The 19,234-nt window shown below is 45.5% G+C and overlaps 1 protein-coding gene across 1 annotated transcript in view; it reads left to right on the top strand.

The window, feature by feature from the left end:
- The window catches only part of Ppp1r14c (protein phosphatase 1 regulatory inhibitor subunit 14C), an 83,006-nt gene that overhangs the window by 40,954 nt on the left and 22,818 nt on the right, over positions 1 to 19,234 (top strand). The window contains exon 2 of the mRNA XM_063233011.1: positions 19,000 to 19,083. Coding sequence (XP_063089081.1) covers positions 19,000 to 19,083 — 84 coding nt within the window. The remainder of the gene's footprint in view (positions 1 to 18,999; positions 19,084 to 19,234) is intronic.

Here is a 19,234-nt window from a genome sequence, read left to right as displayed (position 1 = left end):
TGCCCTTTCTGGACTTCAACTTTAAATCCTTCTTCCTCAGCCCACCAAGAACCTGAGGTTACAAATGTGTGGCTCCTTCTGAATCAAGTCAGTTGAGTCATACAGATCTGATCTGGGTTGTAACTATCCCTAACCCCACAGGACACCTCCAGGAACCTACAGGAGGCAAGGCCAGGACACTGATTGCTCAGCAAGGCCTCTAGTCTCTGAACTTAGCTTTGACTATACTTAGGAGTAAAAAGTGATGGTTCTGGTTATCCTCTCCCACCCTTCATGCACACACATGTACACACTAGCTGCCTAACCCAGGGCAATTCCTGTAACCTCTCTAAGTCTTCCTGGGTATCCACTATTAGAGCTGATATGAAGAGTAATTAACTCCTGACTGTAACGTTGTTGGCATGATGCTTGCTACCAAAAGGCTGGTAGACCATAGCTACTATTATCTTGAAAGCAAAAAACTGTCTAATTTAGTTTTGTACTTTGTGACAAGAATAGGACAGTGTGGTGTGGTTGTATTTCATACATTTCTTAAATAAAATAAGCATGGACTGTAAGGCACTGATTTATGGTTCAGGAATTTGCCTTTTGTTGTTAATCAATGAACATGATCGTCACAAAGCCTTCACTGATCCTTAGAGGATATAAGCCAGTCTTTGTTGAGTTCTGGACAGAGACCAAAAACTGAAACACTATCTAATAAAACACATTTTGAGCTCTAAATGGAACGTCACCCAGATGTGCTAAGGAATTTGAATCAAGACTCATTTTCCCTCAGTCTCAGAATAGTTCATGCTGTGCAGCCTGGTAGACAGGCCAAGAGCATGTGGCTTAGTCCTTGGCAGAGCCTTCTGGGCAAGGTCTGTTGTTTATTCCCATCTCACAGATGAGAAAATTAAGGTATAGAGAGGTTAGATCACACAGCTAGTAAATGGAAGAGCTGACACCAAAGTCCTGGTCTGTTTGCTGCTAAATTCCATTGACTATGCAAGAAGGAAATGGTTTTAGGCAGCAGTGGGACTTAGAGCTGGGATTTAAGGTATACATGGGGAGAGAGGAGCACTAAGGTGTGGATGGGCACATGCAGAGATGCCCAGGTGTGTGGAGATTGGTGCTTTCAATCATTGTGGGAAGTGAATGTCTTGGATTTGTTGGTTTGTATGTCTTCTGTTCTTGAAGTGCATTGTCTCCTTTGAAGGGTGCTACTGAAGTCCTCTCTAGGGTCCTCACAAACAATAGAAAGTCCCAACTTGAGATTGGATTGACTACAGAGTTAGATTGATCCTGTCTGTATTTTCCCATATGTTTTGTAGACTTGACTTGAGTCCTGGCAGTTCCATGTAGTTATTTCATCCTGTATAAACCCTGGCCCAGAGTATTTGTATTGTATTTGAGCATAACAGACTATGGCGTAGGCACAATAGTACACTTGGTTGGGCTTCCAGTGGGAGGGAGCTTGACCTTGGGATGTTCTATATGATGAATTTTCTTTTTCCAATTTTCATCTTCTTAATATCTTGTTTAACTACACAGCAACATCAGGGCTGTAGGTTGCCTCTGGCAGAGATGGGCCAGGCTTTGATTCATGGAGAGCAGGAGGGTTAGGGCTTAGCAAGCCCAGTGTCTCCCAAAGCTAACAATTATGAGAGTCATTAGGGGAGCTATAAAAGTCATCTAGGCATATTTAATCAGTGTCTCCAGAGAAAGAGCCTAAGGATTAATATTTTAGAAAGAGATCGAAGAAGGTTAGATTTTTAGAAAGAGATCGAAGAAGGTTAGATTTCTTGGGGGAAAACCCAAGATTGCTAAACCAGGCAGTGGGTAAAAAGAGTTGGGACGTGTGGCTGTATGTACTAAAGTCTGCATTTTCAAAAGAATTTCCAGTAAGTGTAGGAAGAAGAAGGAGCAAGATGGGATAAGAGGTAGCATGAGAAAAGACCATTTGGCTTTCGTGCTATAGATGGTGAGTAGGGAAGATGACAAGTAGATGGGCGAGCCCAGCAGTCTGTCAGCCTTCACTGTGACACTCACATCTGTGGTGTTTTTGCAAGGCAGTCCATTCTGCTTTTGGTCTTTCACATAGTGACTCAGTCCTCATTTCCTTCTCCTGCCATTTTTCTGATTGACTCCAGAGCTCACGGTCCTGAGCAGCCTTTGTTGAATGCATAATATGAGCATGTTTTTTCATTTCCTTTTTCTCAAAATCCATCCTCTATTTCTGTTACCTTCCCATTAGTCCAAGAAACGGTTATTCAAGTAATTCAAAATCTTTATGGGGATTTGAACAAAGTTTGAGGCAAGAATCATCTTTGAATAGCAAACTCCTCTGTGTTTTTTTGGAGAATGGTGATATCATAAGCAGGATTTTAATGGTGTGTGTAATTTAGTGAAGTAAATCTAACTGTGTGCTGCTGCAATTTGTATGCCAATTATAAATAATTCTTGTCTGTTAATTAAAGGAAAGACTCTTTGTTTACTGACCAACAATTTATTATCCTAGGATGTTTTGTTACATTAAAATGATGAAATAGTGTTTTGTTTAGAATCTTTTACATTTTATTAAGGCATCTTGGCTTCCTACTATTCTTGCCTCATCTTGCCTGGAGTTCAAGCGGTTTTATCTTTTCTTAATCTGATAAAAATGCCTCCATTAACCTACTGTAAAATGTAAAAGCCTCTGGTAATTTGTTGTAGTTAAAAACCCTGTTTTGTTTAGTTGAACTGCTTGATGGTAAATGTTTGCTAATTTCAACATTCTAGAAAATGTGCTTAGTGGTAGTTTTAGGCCTATGCATCTTATTTTGGAGACAGCTTCCAATTTATCCACTCAGTACAAATGTTGCACAGTATGTGTATATATGAATGTTGACTACCATGCTGTGTATGAGGATTTCAAAAATAAATGAAGCACAGTCCCTGCTCTTCAGGAACTCTTAGCTTGCTGGTGGTGATGGCTCACATACATCTTGATGTTTTATATTGTTTTTTATTTTTGTTGTGGTAGAATATATGTAAAATTTACCATTTTAGACATTTTAAGTGTTCAGTTAAATGATTCAGAGTAGTTACATTGTACAAACATCCCTATCATTCATCTCCAGAACTGTCTCATTTTTCCAAACTGGAATACTGGACCCATTTATGGTGGATTTCAAAAAGCAAATGACCATAGGGCTGTGGGGACCCGAGGACTGGAAACTTCTGGTGCTGATGCAGTCCTGGGTCATGGTCATAGGCAGCAGTCATCTTGACTGGCCTTCACCCCATCTCCTGATGTGCCTAGAACACCAAGGATCAAAGACTCAAGGTTCTTCAGTGTGGCTTCTGTCTGGGTAGCAGAATGTGTCTCAGTAAGTAGAGAATAGAGATATTCCTCTCCTGTTTAAAGAGACTGAAGACTTTGATCCTCGCTCATGCCTGCCCCTTCCGACATAGGAGCCCTGTCCTCTGGACGAAAGCCTCACAGTATACTCCTGTTATATCTGCTCAGCTGCTAGCTGGGCTGCCTGGAACAGCCAAAAGCTGGCAAGGATTTATGGTCCTTAGGGGCAACTGGGCACCCATAAATCTTGAGCCCTGCTTGCCTTTGAAACAACTGAGGAAGCTTGTACAAAGAGCTACTGGGATTCAGAGTAAATCATTCAGTCAGTAACTCCACAGATAATACTCACTAGACACAAGACGTTCTGTTTCCCCTTTTCTTTTGTGTCAGTATTTAGCAGGAATAGGAGCAAGGCATCAGAATCTTGAATCTAATGTTTGTTTCAAAATTTTTTTTTAAGCTGCAGAGTTGTGTTGAGTTTGTCATCCTTAATCCAAAGTGTTCCATGAGTGAAAGAAATAAATACAGCTTTAGAGAAAAATTGCACTGTTTAATACCTCTTGAGGGGGAGGGCATACATCAGTATAAAGAAATTTACCCCTAGGTTTTGCCACCATTTTTTATCCTTTATAGATCAATGGATCAGTCAGTTTATTTGTTAAAGTATGGCATCTCTGTTTTCCATCTGCCCTTATCTAATGAGAGTGCCTGTTCTAATGGAGAAAGAACAGATGTAGGGGAGAGAACAATTTGCTGGCTGATAGTTGAAACTTAGTTTGTGTTGGAGTCACACAAACAAAATTGGGATTTTAACAATCACTGGACTATGATTATGTGCTGTTTGCCTAGAATCTAAGTGACAAAGCTTAAAGGCTCATCAGCACTTGTGGAAGCAAGGCAAGCGTTTTCCAGAGCAGGAAGGGCCTGATACTCCTGCTTTCCCTGTGGACATCACCTTCCACCCCCAGAGATTAAGATGTGAACTTCTACTCCTGGCCCCCTCCCTTCAGACCCTTAACATGTAACCTTGGGAGATGAGTTGAGACTGTTGAAGGGAGTAGAAAGTTGAGGAACTGTCTTTTGGTTGTCTCTGCCTTGTTTGGGCCTCAAAGAGGAGGAGAATGGGGCATCTTTGTAGGAGAGGAGAAAGCTAAGAGAGAAGCCAAGGTAAAGGTCTCGGCCCTGTCCTGATGATTTTAGACTTTAACTGTGGGACTGCTGCATGCCACTGGATTCATTCTGTAGTTAGATTTGTCTGTAAACAGAGTTAAGCCCTGGACCTACCACCCACAGCAGTGCTCCCAGAAAATGGCTCAGAACACCAGCTCAGAGGACACTGCCCTTGCATGGAGAGAGAAAAAGTATTTGAATTGAACTGATTTTTATTCACTGCCTGCCTGTGGTCTACAATGTGAGGGAGAAGAGAGCAGGTGGCCTAAAATCAAGGTTGGCAAATCATAAATTTCCATACTGTCACAGGATGCCTGGTGATGGGCATCTGGGTCATTGCAACAGGATAGAGAAAAAAATGCTCCTGTTTCCCTTGTGGATGCAGCCTGGTATGACATCTGTCTTCTGCTGCCAAGGTCCAGGAGGAGGAGGAGGAGGAGGAAGTGGAGGGGAGCCTGGATGCCTGGCTTTGTGTGCACTTGCTCTGGCCACAGATTGCAAGGTTGTCAGGTGCTCCCTTCCCAGGGAGAGAAGGACATCTGCTGTGGGAGGTGTGGATCCCCCTCCCTGCAGTCTCTTCCCAACATGCACTGATCTCGCTTCATCCTTTCCACCTGATCACAGAGGCCATGGAAGATGGTTTTCTTGAATCATTTTCCAAATGGAGGTGCCAGCAAGGCTTGGGAAACACTAAGGGGGCCTGAGCAAGGCCATCTGTTCTCCAAGGGTCTCAGGAGAAGCCTGTGGCAGAGTGATGTGCCCTTGGTTAAGTCCAAGCAGCCCCTCTGGCTCTCACTGCGAGCTTAGCTTTCATGGCAAGGGGCAGTGTTTGCTCAGGTAACAGCCATCTGCCTCTCTGCTCGTCACTTGCGTACAGACTGCCTTTGCCCTCTATTTCTGAGTGTGGTCTTGGGTCCCATGTCTTGTTGCTCTTTGAATCCTAAGCACCTACCATGGTGCTGAACCTGCCTTGAGCAGCCAGTAAGTGTGGCATGCATGAGTTTTTTCTCCAAAAGGAGCTTGGAAATCAGTAACCATCTGGGAGGAATGGCTTTTGCATTTTTTAATTGTCACCATCTTCCATGAAACGTCTTCTCTCATTCAAAAGAAACAAAACCTCTGAAACAGTGATTTGACAGTGTGGCTGCTCATGCAGCGTTTCCTCAGCTCCTTGCTTAGCCTTTGAGTTCATTTGCTTTGAGAGAAGCTCTCAGGAATTTGTGATTTTAAGAGTTCAGTGGGTATTCTGTGGCAGGAGCTCCTTATGACTTGAACAAGAACACTTTCCGCTTTCAACTGAGCTATTGTGGTTTGAACTTAGGGCATTGAAATTTGACGGCCAGGGTGTCTTAGTTACCTTGCTGAGACACAGTGCCTGACACTCATAAGATAAAGGAGGAAAGGTTTATTTCAGCTCACAGTTTGTAGATGTTTCAGTCCGTAGTTGGTTGGCTCCAAGAGTGGGATGGCAGAAGGGTGCTGTGAGAGGAGAAACAGTTCAGGTATGGCAGCCAGAGAGCAGAAGCAACAAGGAGCAACAGCATCGATGAAGTCAGCTTGCCTTTTCCCTGTATCCCATCCAGGCTACAAGCCTTTTGGGATAAAGGGAAAGCCATCCACTCCCAGGGTTGGCCTTCCTGTTATCCATACCAAGGACTATGTTCCACCAGTCAGTGGACACTTTTAGTACCATACACTATTAATCCCAGTGTCACACACTCTAATTCAACATCATACACCCATAACCCAGCCACTTCCCAAAACCCCCACCTATGAGTACATGAGGCTTTGGGGGAGGCATCTAGCTACAAGTCAGAAGTATTGTACTCCTTATTTCCCATCTACTCTGGAGGCTGAGGCAAAAACGATTATAGGTTTGAGGCCAGCCCAGGCAATTTAGCAAGACCTCACCTCAAAATAGAACACAAAATAAAAAGTATTGGGTATATAGCTCAGTACGAGCTCAGACCTCACCTCAAAATAGAATAAAAAATAAAAAGTGTTGTGTATATAGCTCTGGGTTTATTGCCCAGTACTACAAACAAAAGAAGAGGTAGATTTTTCAGAGATTGTTTGGCCATAAGGGCTTCTTCTTAGTGAATGGGTTTAAGTGCCTTTTAATAGAGGGTTCATGTAGTGTGCAGTGTTTGGACTCATTCCCTGTTTCCTGTCACCATGCGGGACACAGCATTCCTCCTTCAAGAGGACTCAGCAACTGGGTGCCATCTTGGAAATGGAGAGCATGCCTCTAGCCAGACACCAAACCTGTACCACCTCATGGTGCCAGGGCCATAATTACTCTCTTCCATCTCAGGGTTTGAATTGAGCCCTTATCTAACTGATCTACAGACAAAGCAAAGCTTAAGGCCCAGAATTCAAGGTGGAGCACTCCTTTCCCACTGCTTGGTGGGGGGAGTGGAGGTAGTGGAGACAGACAGTGGGACTGGCCTCTTGGGGTGGGATCCCTGTTGTTTGGACACTCCTATCAGGTGACAAACGTAGAGATGAGCAGTATTTAAAGCAGCCATCGCCACCCTTTTGCGACAGGCCACACCCAGGCCTCTACCTGGGGGTTCACATGTCTTGCAGAAATGGTCAGCCATTCTGAATTTGCCCTTTCCTTGGGTCTTCACTTATACCCGAGTTCATACACTTCTCTCTCAGGGTGTGGGGGCGGTGTTGTGGATCCTTGAGTGTCACAATACTAATGTTCTCTGAGGCTCCATGCGGGTCCTTGGGTTCCAGATAGCTGTGAAGGCGTAGCCAATGCTCATGTACCTGGAACCACAGGCCCTCTAGGCTGCATGCCTATGCTACTGAAAGGGCTCTGCCATTCTGCCCTCTGCTCCCAGGTGGCCAACCAGAAAGGGGAGAAACATTTTTGCTTAGCATTGTTGCAACTTGAGAAGCTAAGGCCATACGTATTATTAGCCAGAGTACAAAGTGTGCACTTGGGCTTATTCTTTCTTATACACTGTATAGGTTTTTTGTGTATATGCAATTACTCTCTAATTGGGTTTTGACAAATATGTGATGACAAGTATCCACCCTTATGAGATTATCCAGAATAAACACCGGCACTCTGCTGTCATCCCTTCCTCCCTCCCACCTTCCCTGCCAGCCCCTGGCAGCCGTGGCAATGAACGCTGTGGAGCTGCAACCATATACTACGGTAGAGACTCTTCGGAGAAGCTTCTTTCACACACTGTACTAATATGCATAGAAGAATCTCTCGTGTCTTTCTCTGCTTTGATAGCTCATTTCAACAATGGATTTTGAGTCTGGTGAGTACAGATTGCCCGCTTCCCACTGGGAGCCTCTGGATAGGATTTTATTTCCTTTCAGTCTCCTCCAAGTGGCTTTTCCACATAATCTTCTCAGCCTCGCTTTCTGTACGCCTGCCAACCCCAAGCACATTTGGGCCATAGCTGGTTTAGGAACCTTCCCAACACAGGGGGTGGGCAATGTTTGGATTTAGTGTTCCATGTTAGGAAATCCAATACTGTGGTGGCCCTGGATTGCTGTCAGAGAGGCTGTCACGAACAATGTGCTTAATGGTATTACAGTGGAGGGAACCATCTTCTCTTGGAGAGGTGGGCTGCCACAGGCTTTGTCTTTGTGCTATCTGAATATTCACAGCCAAAAAGAATTCTGCTTGGCCCCCCTACAGAGTTACCCTAAAATGTGACTCAGGATTATCTTTTTCCAGCTCAGGCCTGATTCCTGAATTCCTGGGAAGCAGGAACAAACCAAATTTGACTTTTTAGGGGCATGCTTAATTGGTACTGCCTTGTCCTTTCCTTGGATGACATCATCTCTGTTTTGGAAGAGCCTTTTATTTTTCCCGATGTCCTTTTCCACTACCTGGGGCCAATATCAATGTGTGGTTATTGATGTATTGCCTTGCCTGGTTCCCTGGTGCTCCTGGATGAGCACAGGGGATGTGTAATCCTGCCTGAAGACATGCTAGTGTGTTTCATTGTAGGTGCTACCTTGGAGAGCCTCCTTTGACGGGAGGATGAAGTGGTGGTCTTCTGTTCCCTGATTCAGAGCCTCAAAAGTTTCATTGCCCTTATTTAGGGCATGGCTAAGAAGGTGGCGTCTGCTGTCTGTGAACTGCCTGGGCTGCACTTACTCCAAAAAACCTTGTTAGGAAAAGCGTCCTGGTTTTCTTGTCACTTTGGTGTCATTAAAAGCCAGCTATGCATGTTCATTGTTCATAGGCAAAGCATTATTGCCTGCGCAGAGTTTTTTGCTTACATTTAACTTTTGATTTTGGACAAGTTAGTCTCATGTTACATCTTTATTGGCAGTGTTTAGACATCAGCAGCAAAATAGTGTTTTTGTTTTGTTTTGTTTTTGGTATCAGGGATCAAATTCACAACCTTGCTAGGCAGGTGCTTGTGCTGCTGAGCTTAACCTCTGACCCACAAATAAGTTTCTTAAGGGGATGTTTACTTTAGGTATATTTTTTTAAAAGAGGAATTGACTGATCATATGTGCCCAGTCAACTTAGTACCTGCCAACGCTGTTTCGCATTACCTGCTTGGGCATGATCATTGCCAGCTCTCCATCTGAGACACTGGGCCTCTTTTTGTGAGGCTGAGAACAGGCGGAGGAGGAAGACTGACTTTTCCCCAGTGCATATAGGTTGTGGGTGGCAGACCTGGCACTAGGTCTTTTTCCCTACTCCATGATCTGAATGCATTGTTGCTTGTTCTGGCCTGAGGGGTCTCACCTGTGCCAAGCAGCAGGGCAGCCTGGAGCTAATGTGGGAAGACTTGGGTCAACATCCTCTCTCCTCACCCGCCACCCAGCTGCTGCTCTGGCTCAGTGAGCATGCGTTGATTCCTGCCAGATTGCAGAATCTTCAGCCTCCACCAGCGTCAGCACCTGGTGGACCTGCCAAATCAGTTTGCTCCGAGGTTAGGTGTCATGGTAACTCACAGAAAACCTCACCTGCCAGAGCAAAATCTCTATATGTAGCCACCCTGATCTAAGCCATAGTCATCTTCTCCCAGCTTATCTTTGTGGCCTTGTAAGTGGTCTCTGTTGATGTCTTTGCCTTCCTGCAACAGCTGGAAATCCCTTTCAAAGGTAACTCAGGTTGTGTCTCTCTTTGCTTGGACCCACCCATGGTTATTCTCTGAGCAGGGTACAGGTATAGGGCTTCTGAGTCTCCATGGGCCTGTCCCTCTCTATGCTAACCCCAACTCTACTGTAGTGACACTGAGCTCCTGGCAGCTCCTCGGGTTCAGCTCGGTCCTACTGGCCTCCTTTCAAAGCCCTCTCTTTCCAGTGACACAGTTCTCCTCTCACCTTCTCCAAGCCTTTTATGCTCATGTCCCTTCACTGACCCCTCCCTTCTTACATCCAGCCTTCTCCCTGCCTTAACTTTTCTCCACAGTGTTTATCACATTTGCCAAACTATGTGCTATACAGATTAAGGATCCCTAGTCTGAAATCTAAGATGCTTCTAAATGCAAAACTTTTCGAGTGTTATGTCAGTGTTCAAACAACTTTGGATTTTGGAGCACTGAAGATTTTTAGCTGGTAGAGCCTGTGCCTTCAATACTCCAAGGTCTAGGAAATCCCAAAGCACTTCGTTCCTGACTATTTTGGAGAAGGGACTCTTGCCATGTACTTCTTGGTTCATTGTCACTCTTCCCCAGGGAGGGTTTATCCACCCTAAAAAGAGCAAACGCGGCTGGGGATTTAGCTCAGCGGCATAAGCACCTGCCTTGCAAGCAGGCGGTCATGAGTTCGATCCCCGGTACCGATAAAAATGAAAAAGACAAAAAAAAAAAAAAAAAAAAAAAAAAAAAAGAGCAAACGTTTTCCTCAGTTGTTTGTACCTTAGCCCTGACAGGTAGTAGGTGCTCAGAAAATAGATGCTACAAGGATCCACGGATACCCTGAGCCCCGGATACAGATGTGCCTCATTTATGAATAGTCCAACATGATGAGGTATGCAGATATCCTGATCTACCTGCCTGAGCTTGTTTTGTGTTGTTGATTGTTAGGGTAGCAATGAGAACTGAGTTTCTCTGACATGTGAGTGAATCACAAGTCATTTGTTAGTAATCCTAGAAGAATTAAATGAAGCCTGTGAACTATCAAAACACTAAAACAAACTATAGGGTGCTTGTAAAAAAGAACTGCTCTTGCTCACGTGCATTCCAGTGCGTTTCTATCAGGGGTAAGACAGGGAGGCACTCTGTGTGGGCTGCTAGGTCGGTACCCACCTGTGGTTCTGCCCCTCGGGCTGCAGTTATCACTTGGCTAGGCCTCAAGTGCTCTAGAAATGAACCTTATCTGGGTGGAAGCGCTGCTTTCCAGAGTGGCAAGAATAGCAACTCCTGTAATGGTTTATAAAACAACTCTTCACCTGGGTCAAGTTGGGTCAGCTGTCAGAGTATTTTAAAGAAGAGGCTGAGAGGACTGTGCTGTTTGCCTCTGAGCAGGCTGTAGCCTGGAAATTCTCTAAAACAAGTGTGTATTTGGGAAATACTGGTGACATGGCATTCAACTGGAATCATGTACACTTGATTCCCCAGGTTAGTTCCATCTGAGGCCCAAGCTGGGGCTGCCCCACCTCTAAATGGCCAGGCCACCTGCGCTGCTGGTACCTGCCACATACTGGTCCTGTCCTGCATCAAGCTCCTCCACACTGCTCCTGCCCAGGCGCCGGCTCTCCAAGCCTCTGTCTGCCTCCTTTTTTACATTTGGACCTTCCCCAGTCCTGATTTCATAGTGTGCCCTCTGATCTCTGTGAACTCCCACTGATTTTCTTAGTTTAGGTCTCTGTCTTGCTAGACCACTTCTTCCTGGAATGGGGAGCTAACGTAGTAAGATGTCCCAATCTGTCTAATGTCTGTTTTCCCTCTCACTCTTCATTGACAGTTTTGGAGGAGATTGGAAACCTTCAAGGCTGGAAACTAGTTGTCCTTAGGATTCTGTAATCCTTGCCTGCTGTGATTTGGATGGAGTTTCATGTGCTACAAACTTGATGCCCAGGGTGATGGTGTTGAGGTGGTGGAGGTGGAAGGTAATTGGGCTCCACTGTTGTGAACAGATGAATGTTGATCTTGTGGGGTGACCAGAGAGACCTACCTATAGGAGTGAATAGATCAGTTCCCAAGGGAGCAGGTAGTCATGGAAGAGTGAGCCTTGCCCCTCCTCAGCCTCTGGCTTCCTGCTTGGCAGTGTGCCCTCTCACACATACTCTGCCGTGTGATACCATCACCACGGGTGCCTTGCCAGAGCTTTCACGAGAATATTCTGGCATCGTTCTCAACTTCCAGCGAGGTGAGATAAATAAATCTCCTTTGTAAATAAATTACCTAGTTCCAGGTGTCTCATTCTAGCAACACAGAACAGGCTAAGATATAGATCCTGGATTTGAATACTCAGTATTGCTCTTGGGAAGCCTCCTGGCATTGATTCTCCATCCTTCTGTGTATGATCTGTTTCTCTTCCAAAAGCTCCCAAGATCTTCCCTATATCCTCAAGGTTCTGATACTGTGCCATGATATTCAGGAGGCAGATGGGCCTCTTTCTAAGTGGAAATAATTTCTTGTAGATTCCAGATCTGCTTTAAATCAGTACGAATGTGATGTGTATGAGCGTATGCATGGTATGTTTGCATGATGTGTGAGGGTGATGTGTGTGGGAAGTCACTGCAGTCTGCTTTTTTTGAGACTGTACTATAGTTACAACCCCCACCTACTAGAGCCTGAGCCTGTGCTGAGCTCCCTGATATTGCAGGCCTGGCTGCTAGTTCTGCCTCCTGGGGCTGTGCCTGTGACTCAGCTCTGTGGCATGCCCCTGTGTGGCACTGGGCGAGTATCCTGCTTCTGCTTCAGACTTGCCCTGGGGGTTGGAGACAGCGATATTTCAACTGCTGGTTGGCTTGGGGATGTCTTCAAGTTCCCAGTGTCCCTGTTATTAATATCTTCCTCCAGAACTTCTTGGGTGTAAAACCTGAATCTTCTCTTAACTTTTCCCTTCTCTCTTATCTGACATCTTATCTGACATCCGATTAATCCCTTCCCTATTGATCACCGCTCTAAAATCTTCTTTCCCCTTTTTCCATGACTTGCACCCCAGTCCCTGCCTTATCTCTGGATGAACGTGACCACATCTTGCAGTCTTCTACTTCCTCCCCAGCACCCTGGGCCTGCAGCTAGGCCACCTTGTCTCTGTCCTTCTATTTCCTTGTTCAGGAGACAGTGTCTCTGTAGGACAGGGGGAAGCCAGCTGCTTGTGGGCTGATGGATTTTGTTTGTCCTACATAATTCTTTTAAGGAATTGTTAGCCACCCTATAAAAAATTGTTGCAATAAAAATCTCTATTTTGGGTTTTCCTTGAAAACTTGGAAAATCTGGCAGCACTGAGCATATATTCCTGAGTGGTGACAGAAGGTGGGAGTGGAGTATTTTCTGCTGCCTTTCCTTAGGCTACATTCCTCCAGCTTGTCACACTCCCGGGTACGTCTCTTATGGCATCTTCACCTGCCTTATTTCTGTCATATCTGTACCCTCTAGCACATTAATGTTTGCTTGGATCTCTGTCCAAGCAATGAGCTGCGGACTTTTCTCTATCCCATATTCAGAAGACACCTTGTACTTTTGCTGCCTCGGCACCATTTTACCTCTGTGAGCTTGCTCCATCTGCCTCTGAATCTGTCCAAATCCTGTTATTCCACAAGGCCAGCTACCTCCTCTTTCTGCCATGAAACCTCCCTGCCTGCACCAGGTGGAAGTGTTCTCTCGCTCTGTGTGGTGGGTTGACAACAACTGATGGGCAACTTGTAACACCCAGCTGAACTGGATCAGTGTGGTGCTGCGTGTGTAAGGCCACCTGAAGATTGTTGCCAACATCATAAAAAGAACAGAAGAGGAAGAGGAGTGTTGTTGGTTCTCCTGGTGCTGTTAGTTCTGGAGGAGCTTGTCATGCTGGGGTTTCCGATATGAACTTGGCTGTTCTGAGGAGCTCAGGACCTCACTGTTGCTGAGAATGGCTGTAGTACTTCTTTGGTCCTTACTTCATGCATTGCTTCTTGGTTCCAGAGGGAAAGGTGGTGTGCTGTTCAACCTCTTGGAAAAGCTTGTCGCACTGGTTCTCATCGTTGGGGGAGCTCTTGTCCTTACTTTGAGTGGTGCTTCTCATCTCCAGTGCAGAACCCTCCACCTACTGGCACAGATCCTTATCCTACTGGCACAGACTTTCTAGCTTCCACTACTGACCTTTGGGCCTTCCCAGCACAGATCTGTGAAACAGACTTGCATTAGACATCGTCATGGGCTCTCAGTATTTAGCTGGACTCATGCAGGATATTGCTGTGGTATCCAGGCCCTCGGATTCTTTGGGTCTTTATTGTGTGGATAGATTTCCTGAACTTTTTTGTATTTGACTCTTTAGGTGACTGTTATAAAATAATTCTATAAATTATGTCTCTTGTATTAAATTGTTTTCCATACACACTCTAATTGCAGCACCCTGAATCACTAAAGCACTTGGGGTTGTTTGTGGTTTTTGGTATTATTAGTGTTATTGTTTATTGGAGCTGAGTGTAGGCTGACTGTCCCTCCAGAGCTTGGGCCTCCCAGTGCCTGACACAGTGCCTTGCACAGAACGGGTTTGCACCAAATGTATGACCAGAAAAATGCATTGTGGTGATCAGAGGCCTCTTTCTGTGAGCACCACCAAGATGGCCCTGGAGTAGTGAGGAACTGTGTTAGTAGTGATTCTCTCCAGCACCTCCGAAGACCATTGTCTCACTTTTTGTCTGCAAGCCACAGTTTGGGTATGCATGTTAAATGCAGGGCAAATATCCAAACACAGCAGAACCACCGAGATATACCATAGTGGGCTGTGGGTATCCTCACTTACTTATAAAGGATTTGCTGTGTCACTAGGGCCAGTCATCAACAAAGAACTTAGAGCTAAAGAGAATCTTCGTGAATGTAGAATCAGCAGCATTCAGAACCCCCTGCTCTCTATTCCTAGCATGCATGCTGAGCTCGGACTCTGCCCACTCTTTGGATGAATGTGGTCAAGGAATAAGTGACTTACAGTTGGATAGACATTGCTGATGTAGAGTGATTACTGTGGTTACCTGGTTAGTGCATGCTCAGTTTTCATCTCTAGGCTACATTTCTCAGCACTGTGTCCATGGGTAGTGGGAGTGACATGAGAAACCAGGCATTTCCTTTACTCCTGTCATCTCTCTTTCAGAGGGGAAAGGAAATTCGCTTCCTAACTCTGGGCTGGGGACAAGTGTCCTCTAGAGAAGTGCTGCCCAGTGGACCCATCTGTGATGGAAAGAGGTTCTATACCTATGCTTTCCAGGGCAGTAACCAGTTACCACCTGTGGCTGCTGAGCACTTGCCATATAGCTGGTGTGAATGAAAAACTGAATTTTTCGTGTTTCACTGTCATGAATTTACATTTAAATACCACATGTGGCTATCATATTGGACAGCTCAGATCTCAAGGGCTGGGGAGAAGGGTCAAATTCAGCACCTGATGGAAAGCTATGCATGAGCCTAATGCCAGAACACCTGACTGAGGATGCCTTCTGCCTGGAGTAGGGAAGTGGGGTAGGGCTTCACCAAGCATCAAAACTGTTCGTTCACCAGGGTTCCTGTTGCTGTGCTATTCGGAGGAAGGCACTGGATACTTTCGTCTATTTCCTTTAAGAATGACCAAACCAGATGTGGTCGTACACTCCTATAATCCTGATACTCAGGAAGCTGAGGCAGGGAGATCACCATAAGTTGGAGGGTGGCCTGAGCTACATAGTGAGTTCAAAGCCAGCCTGAATCTCTTAGAGGGACTCTTTCTCAATACCCCTGACCCCACTTTGACGACAGACATCAAATTCTCCTTAGCTGTAATTCTTTGGATAGGCTTCCTTTGCTTGATTGTATTAAAGCTGTCATACATACATGCTTTATGTCCATAGTGTAAGTGCCGAACTCAAAGGGCTGTTTTGGGGGAGGACTAGGGGAATGCAGGAGAAAGTCTGGGTGACCATTACACAGAATGAAATGTGTAGGTTTATCTGCTTCCCGTGGTTTTTCTCGTGTTCAGTGGGCTGAGGCATCTGGGTGGTCTGGCCTTGTGTGGTAGTTACTGAAGTGACCCCATGCTGTGCCTGTAACTGGATGAACCTCCAGCTGCATTTTGCCGAATACCTGCAATGTATGCCCAGCTCTTATTCAGGGGCCATTTCACTGTGGCCTTTGCCTTCCATGGGCCCGGGAGTGGGATGAAGGCCTGTGGGCACCTTGTCTGACTGGGGGTCTCCCCTCAGCCATCTGCATTCCTGCCGCATGGCCTGCCTGTGCCTGTAACCCAGTGGGTTTATGTATTCGTGCCCCGCTGTTCCTCTCACATGGAAAGCCTTGACAGCTCTGCGTACCACTTTCTAGTCGGACCCCCAGTAGTTCCCTTTCTCCCCCATCCAGTGTCCCTCTCAGCTTGTTTCAAATATACACAAATCAGGAGGCCTGACATAACCACATGGAGGTGAGAGAATGCTGGTGTTGCAGAGGGGCAGGTGGTGACAGCCAAAGAGGCTAGCACAGGAAGAGGGGGAGGTAGCACACATGTGCTGCTCGGGTTTCCCAGAGGTCTGGCTATAAAGTGCCACCTTTGGATTCTCCTCGCGTCCCCTGTCCTAATGGAGGCATAGCGGTATCCTGGGTGAGCTAATAACTGACGTGTCCTTGGTAGTGGCTACTGTGCCACTCTGTGAAGCCTATAAGGGTGGGGTGGATTTCGCAGAAGGAAGGAAAAGGCTCGGAAATCCAACAATGGACATCTGATCAGAGGCCAGTGATGCCTGCATTCAAGGCTCATATAGGTGAAGTTCTGGATCAAGGTGGATACCGTCAGCTCTTCTCATAACCAGAGATACACAGTGCCCTGTACAACTTTTCTGATACCCTGATAAGCCAGATGACTATGTCTTAATTTTATGCTTTTGACTACTTTCCATTAAGAAACTCTTGTTTCCAGCTCTAAGTCATTAGAATTCTCTGAGAGACGCATTTTTCCTATCTTATTATTAATTTTCTTTATTTTAGATTTCTCATTGTTGTCATTGTCTTGAGACAGAGACTCACTGTGTAGTTCAGGCTGCCCTCAAACTCACAGTGGTCTTCCTGCCTCGGCTTCCGTATATGAGGAAGATCCTGACATATGCAGTACCATGCCAGCATATTTTAAACTTTTGACCTTAATAAGACTAAGAACGCTAGAATTGCCCCTCTATTTAAGGTCCAATTTTCATAGGTTACATGTCATATCATACAAATAAAAATATCAGTGATTGCTAGGTCTTAGCTGTGTGCTGGTACTGTTCTAAGGACTTAATCCCAGTCCATCAATTTAATTCACATTTTAATCTTGTAAGACATTCGGTATTTACTGTCCCATCTTTATAGACCGAGTCCAGAGAGGTTAAGAAATTTGCCCCATGCCACACAGCAAGTTAGCAGTGAAGCTGGCCTTGGCCCAGGTGTCCTGGCTCAAGAGCCTATGCTCTTTGCGGGAGGAAAGTCTCCCTGCAGCCCTACACTCATTAAAACATTGAAACTCCCTACTTGTGGATCACCAGCTTCGGTTGATAGGTAAATGGTCATTAAGTACAAATAGGAAATACAACAGATTCACACTGATGAATACTGACCTGAAAGTAGGTTATCCCACCTAATACCTAAGCAGAGAACAAGCCACTGGGGCTCAGGGAAAATCTGTTTCTTGAATTTTTGGCCCATCAGGGGGTTGCTCTTGGCAGCTAGGTATCCTTGGTTTCTCCAATACATTTGAACCCTTCCTTTGTATATACACACAGAGCAAGATTTGAGCACAGTTGCTTGATAAATGCATCTTCCTAAAAAGGAAATATTCAGAAAATCAGCCTCAGCCAGGAAGTCAAGATGAGGCAGCTCACACAGGGCAGCTGAGCCCAGGTGGCAGCCCAGGCATGTCTGCAGACATTGCTCAGCTATTCCCAAGGCAGGCAGCTGGGCCACAGGTGAATGCGTGTGTGGTAAGATGAAATGGAAAAGCACCGGTGTCTCTTCCTTATTGTCTTATCTTGACATCTTAAGATGCTGTTCTGAGAGTTACAGAGAAGACTCAGATAAGGGGATAGAGGAGAGAGAGGTAAGGCCTGCTTTGTGTTGAATTTCAGATTCCAAACCAGTGAGCTCACTGCTTTTGTCTCTTTGCTGGATGTCTTTTGTTGTCCAGCCTGCACGGTACCACCAGACATCCAACAACCTAAAGGATATGCTTCCCTACTCAGGGGTGATTTGACTTGCAAACTTGATTTATCTAGGATTTTGTTTTTTTAACCATTTCACCCGCAGTGTGTCTACCATGGAGTCAGCCTCGTCCTGACCTCAACCTTTCTTCATGGTTGCTGGAGGCTTCTAGCAATGTCCAATGTGAACTGTGCTCGGTTCACAGGGAGTGAGGGAATCTTTCCTAAAGTCCCCTTGGTCTCAGCTGGGTCATACACCATCTCCAAATTAACTGTGCTGGACAACACTGACATCTAAGAACCTGTGGTGGAATAAGGTTTTCTGTTGACCCAGAGCTGTGAAGTGAGATGTAGACTCCTAAATATGTGTAGATGGAGGAAGTCACCAAGAGGAGCTATTAGGACAGAAACTGGAACTCTCACTTCCCTTTCTGTAACCTGACAAACCCCTATTTGTGCACTGCCTTGGTTGCTTTTCTGTTGCTTGAACAAAATATCCTATACTCACCGACCAAAAGGAGGAGAGGCTTATTTTGGCTCATGTTTTATCTATTTAGGCTACTGGGTGACGGGTCAGCATGGATAGCAGTAGGCAAAGCCATCAAGGGTTTGGAACTGGCGTGGTAGGAGAAGCTGCTCATCTCTTGGCAGCTGGGAAGCAGAGAGAAGAGAGGAGCCAGGGAGCACACATTCCAGATCACGCCCCCAGCAACTGCCTCTGATCAAGCAGTTAGTTAGCTATTGAACCCGTCAGTGGAGGATTCCATTGATGAGTATGGCACCCCGTGATCTAATCACTTTCCTCACACATGAGAATTTGGGGGAACATTTTGGATCCAAACCGTGTCGAGTGCTCCCCAGGTGTGCTTTTCTGCTAGAAAATGGAAACTTGTGTTTTCTAAACTAATACATTTTACTCTTTTCTGACTTAAATCTCCTTTGTTCTCTTTCCTTCTCTTCTTCCTCTCTCTCTTTTCTCCTCTTTGCTGTCCTTTCTTTCCCCTTCTTTCTCTTTCCGCATTGCTGGTTCCCTTTTCTTCTCTTCTCTCATTCCTCTTCTCTTGGCCCTGCTTCTTACCGCCTCTGTCTTCTGGTCTCTCCTCCCTATGCTTATCCACCGACTCTTCTTGATTGATAATCTAGAATATATGACTCAACTAGCTTGGTCAGGCACAACTTAGTTTCTCCCTAAATAATAAAATGCTTTCATGTCCTCCCCCCGCCCCAGGAAGAAGAAATGCCAGATGTAGAAATTGACATTGATGATCTTCTGGATTCAGACAGTGAAGAAGAGAGAGCTTCAAAATTACAGGTGAGCAGCTTTCAAAGACTTGAACTTCCAGCCATGGCTGTTTGACTTCAATTGAGTCCTCAAATCATGGCATAAAGTGAGGAGGTGTGATCCAGCTGATTCCCCCTGCTGTGAGTAGCACCAGGAGGTGGCCAGTGACGTTATGTAGAAG

The sequence above is a fragment of the Cavia porcellus genome, unplaced genomic scaffold (genome assembly GCF_034190915.1).
Source record: "Cavia porcellus strain 051 isolate PalLab524CR breed Dunkin Hartley unplaced genomic scaffold, mCavPor4.1 scaffold_22, whole genome shotgun sequence".
In the NCBI taxonomy this organism is placed as follows: domain Eukaryota; kingdom Metazoa; phylum Chordata; class Mammalia; order Rodentia; family Caviidae; genus Cavia; species Cavia porcellus.
This window is presented reverse-complemented; position numbering and strand designations above follow the sequence as displayed.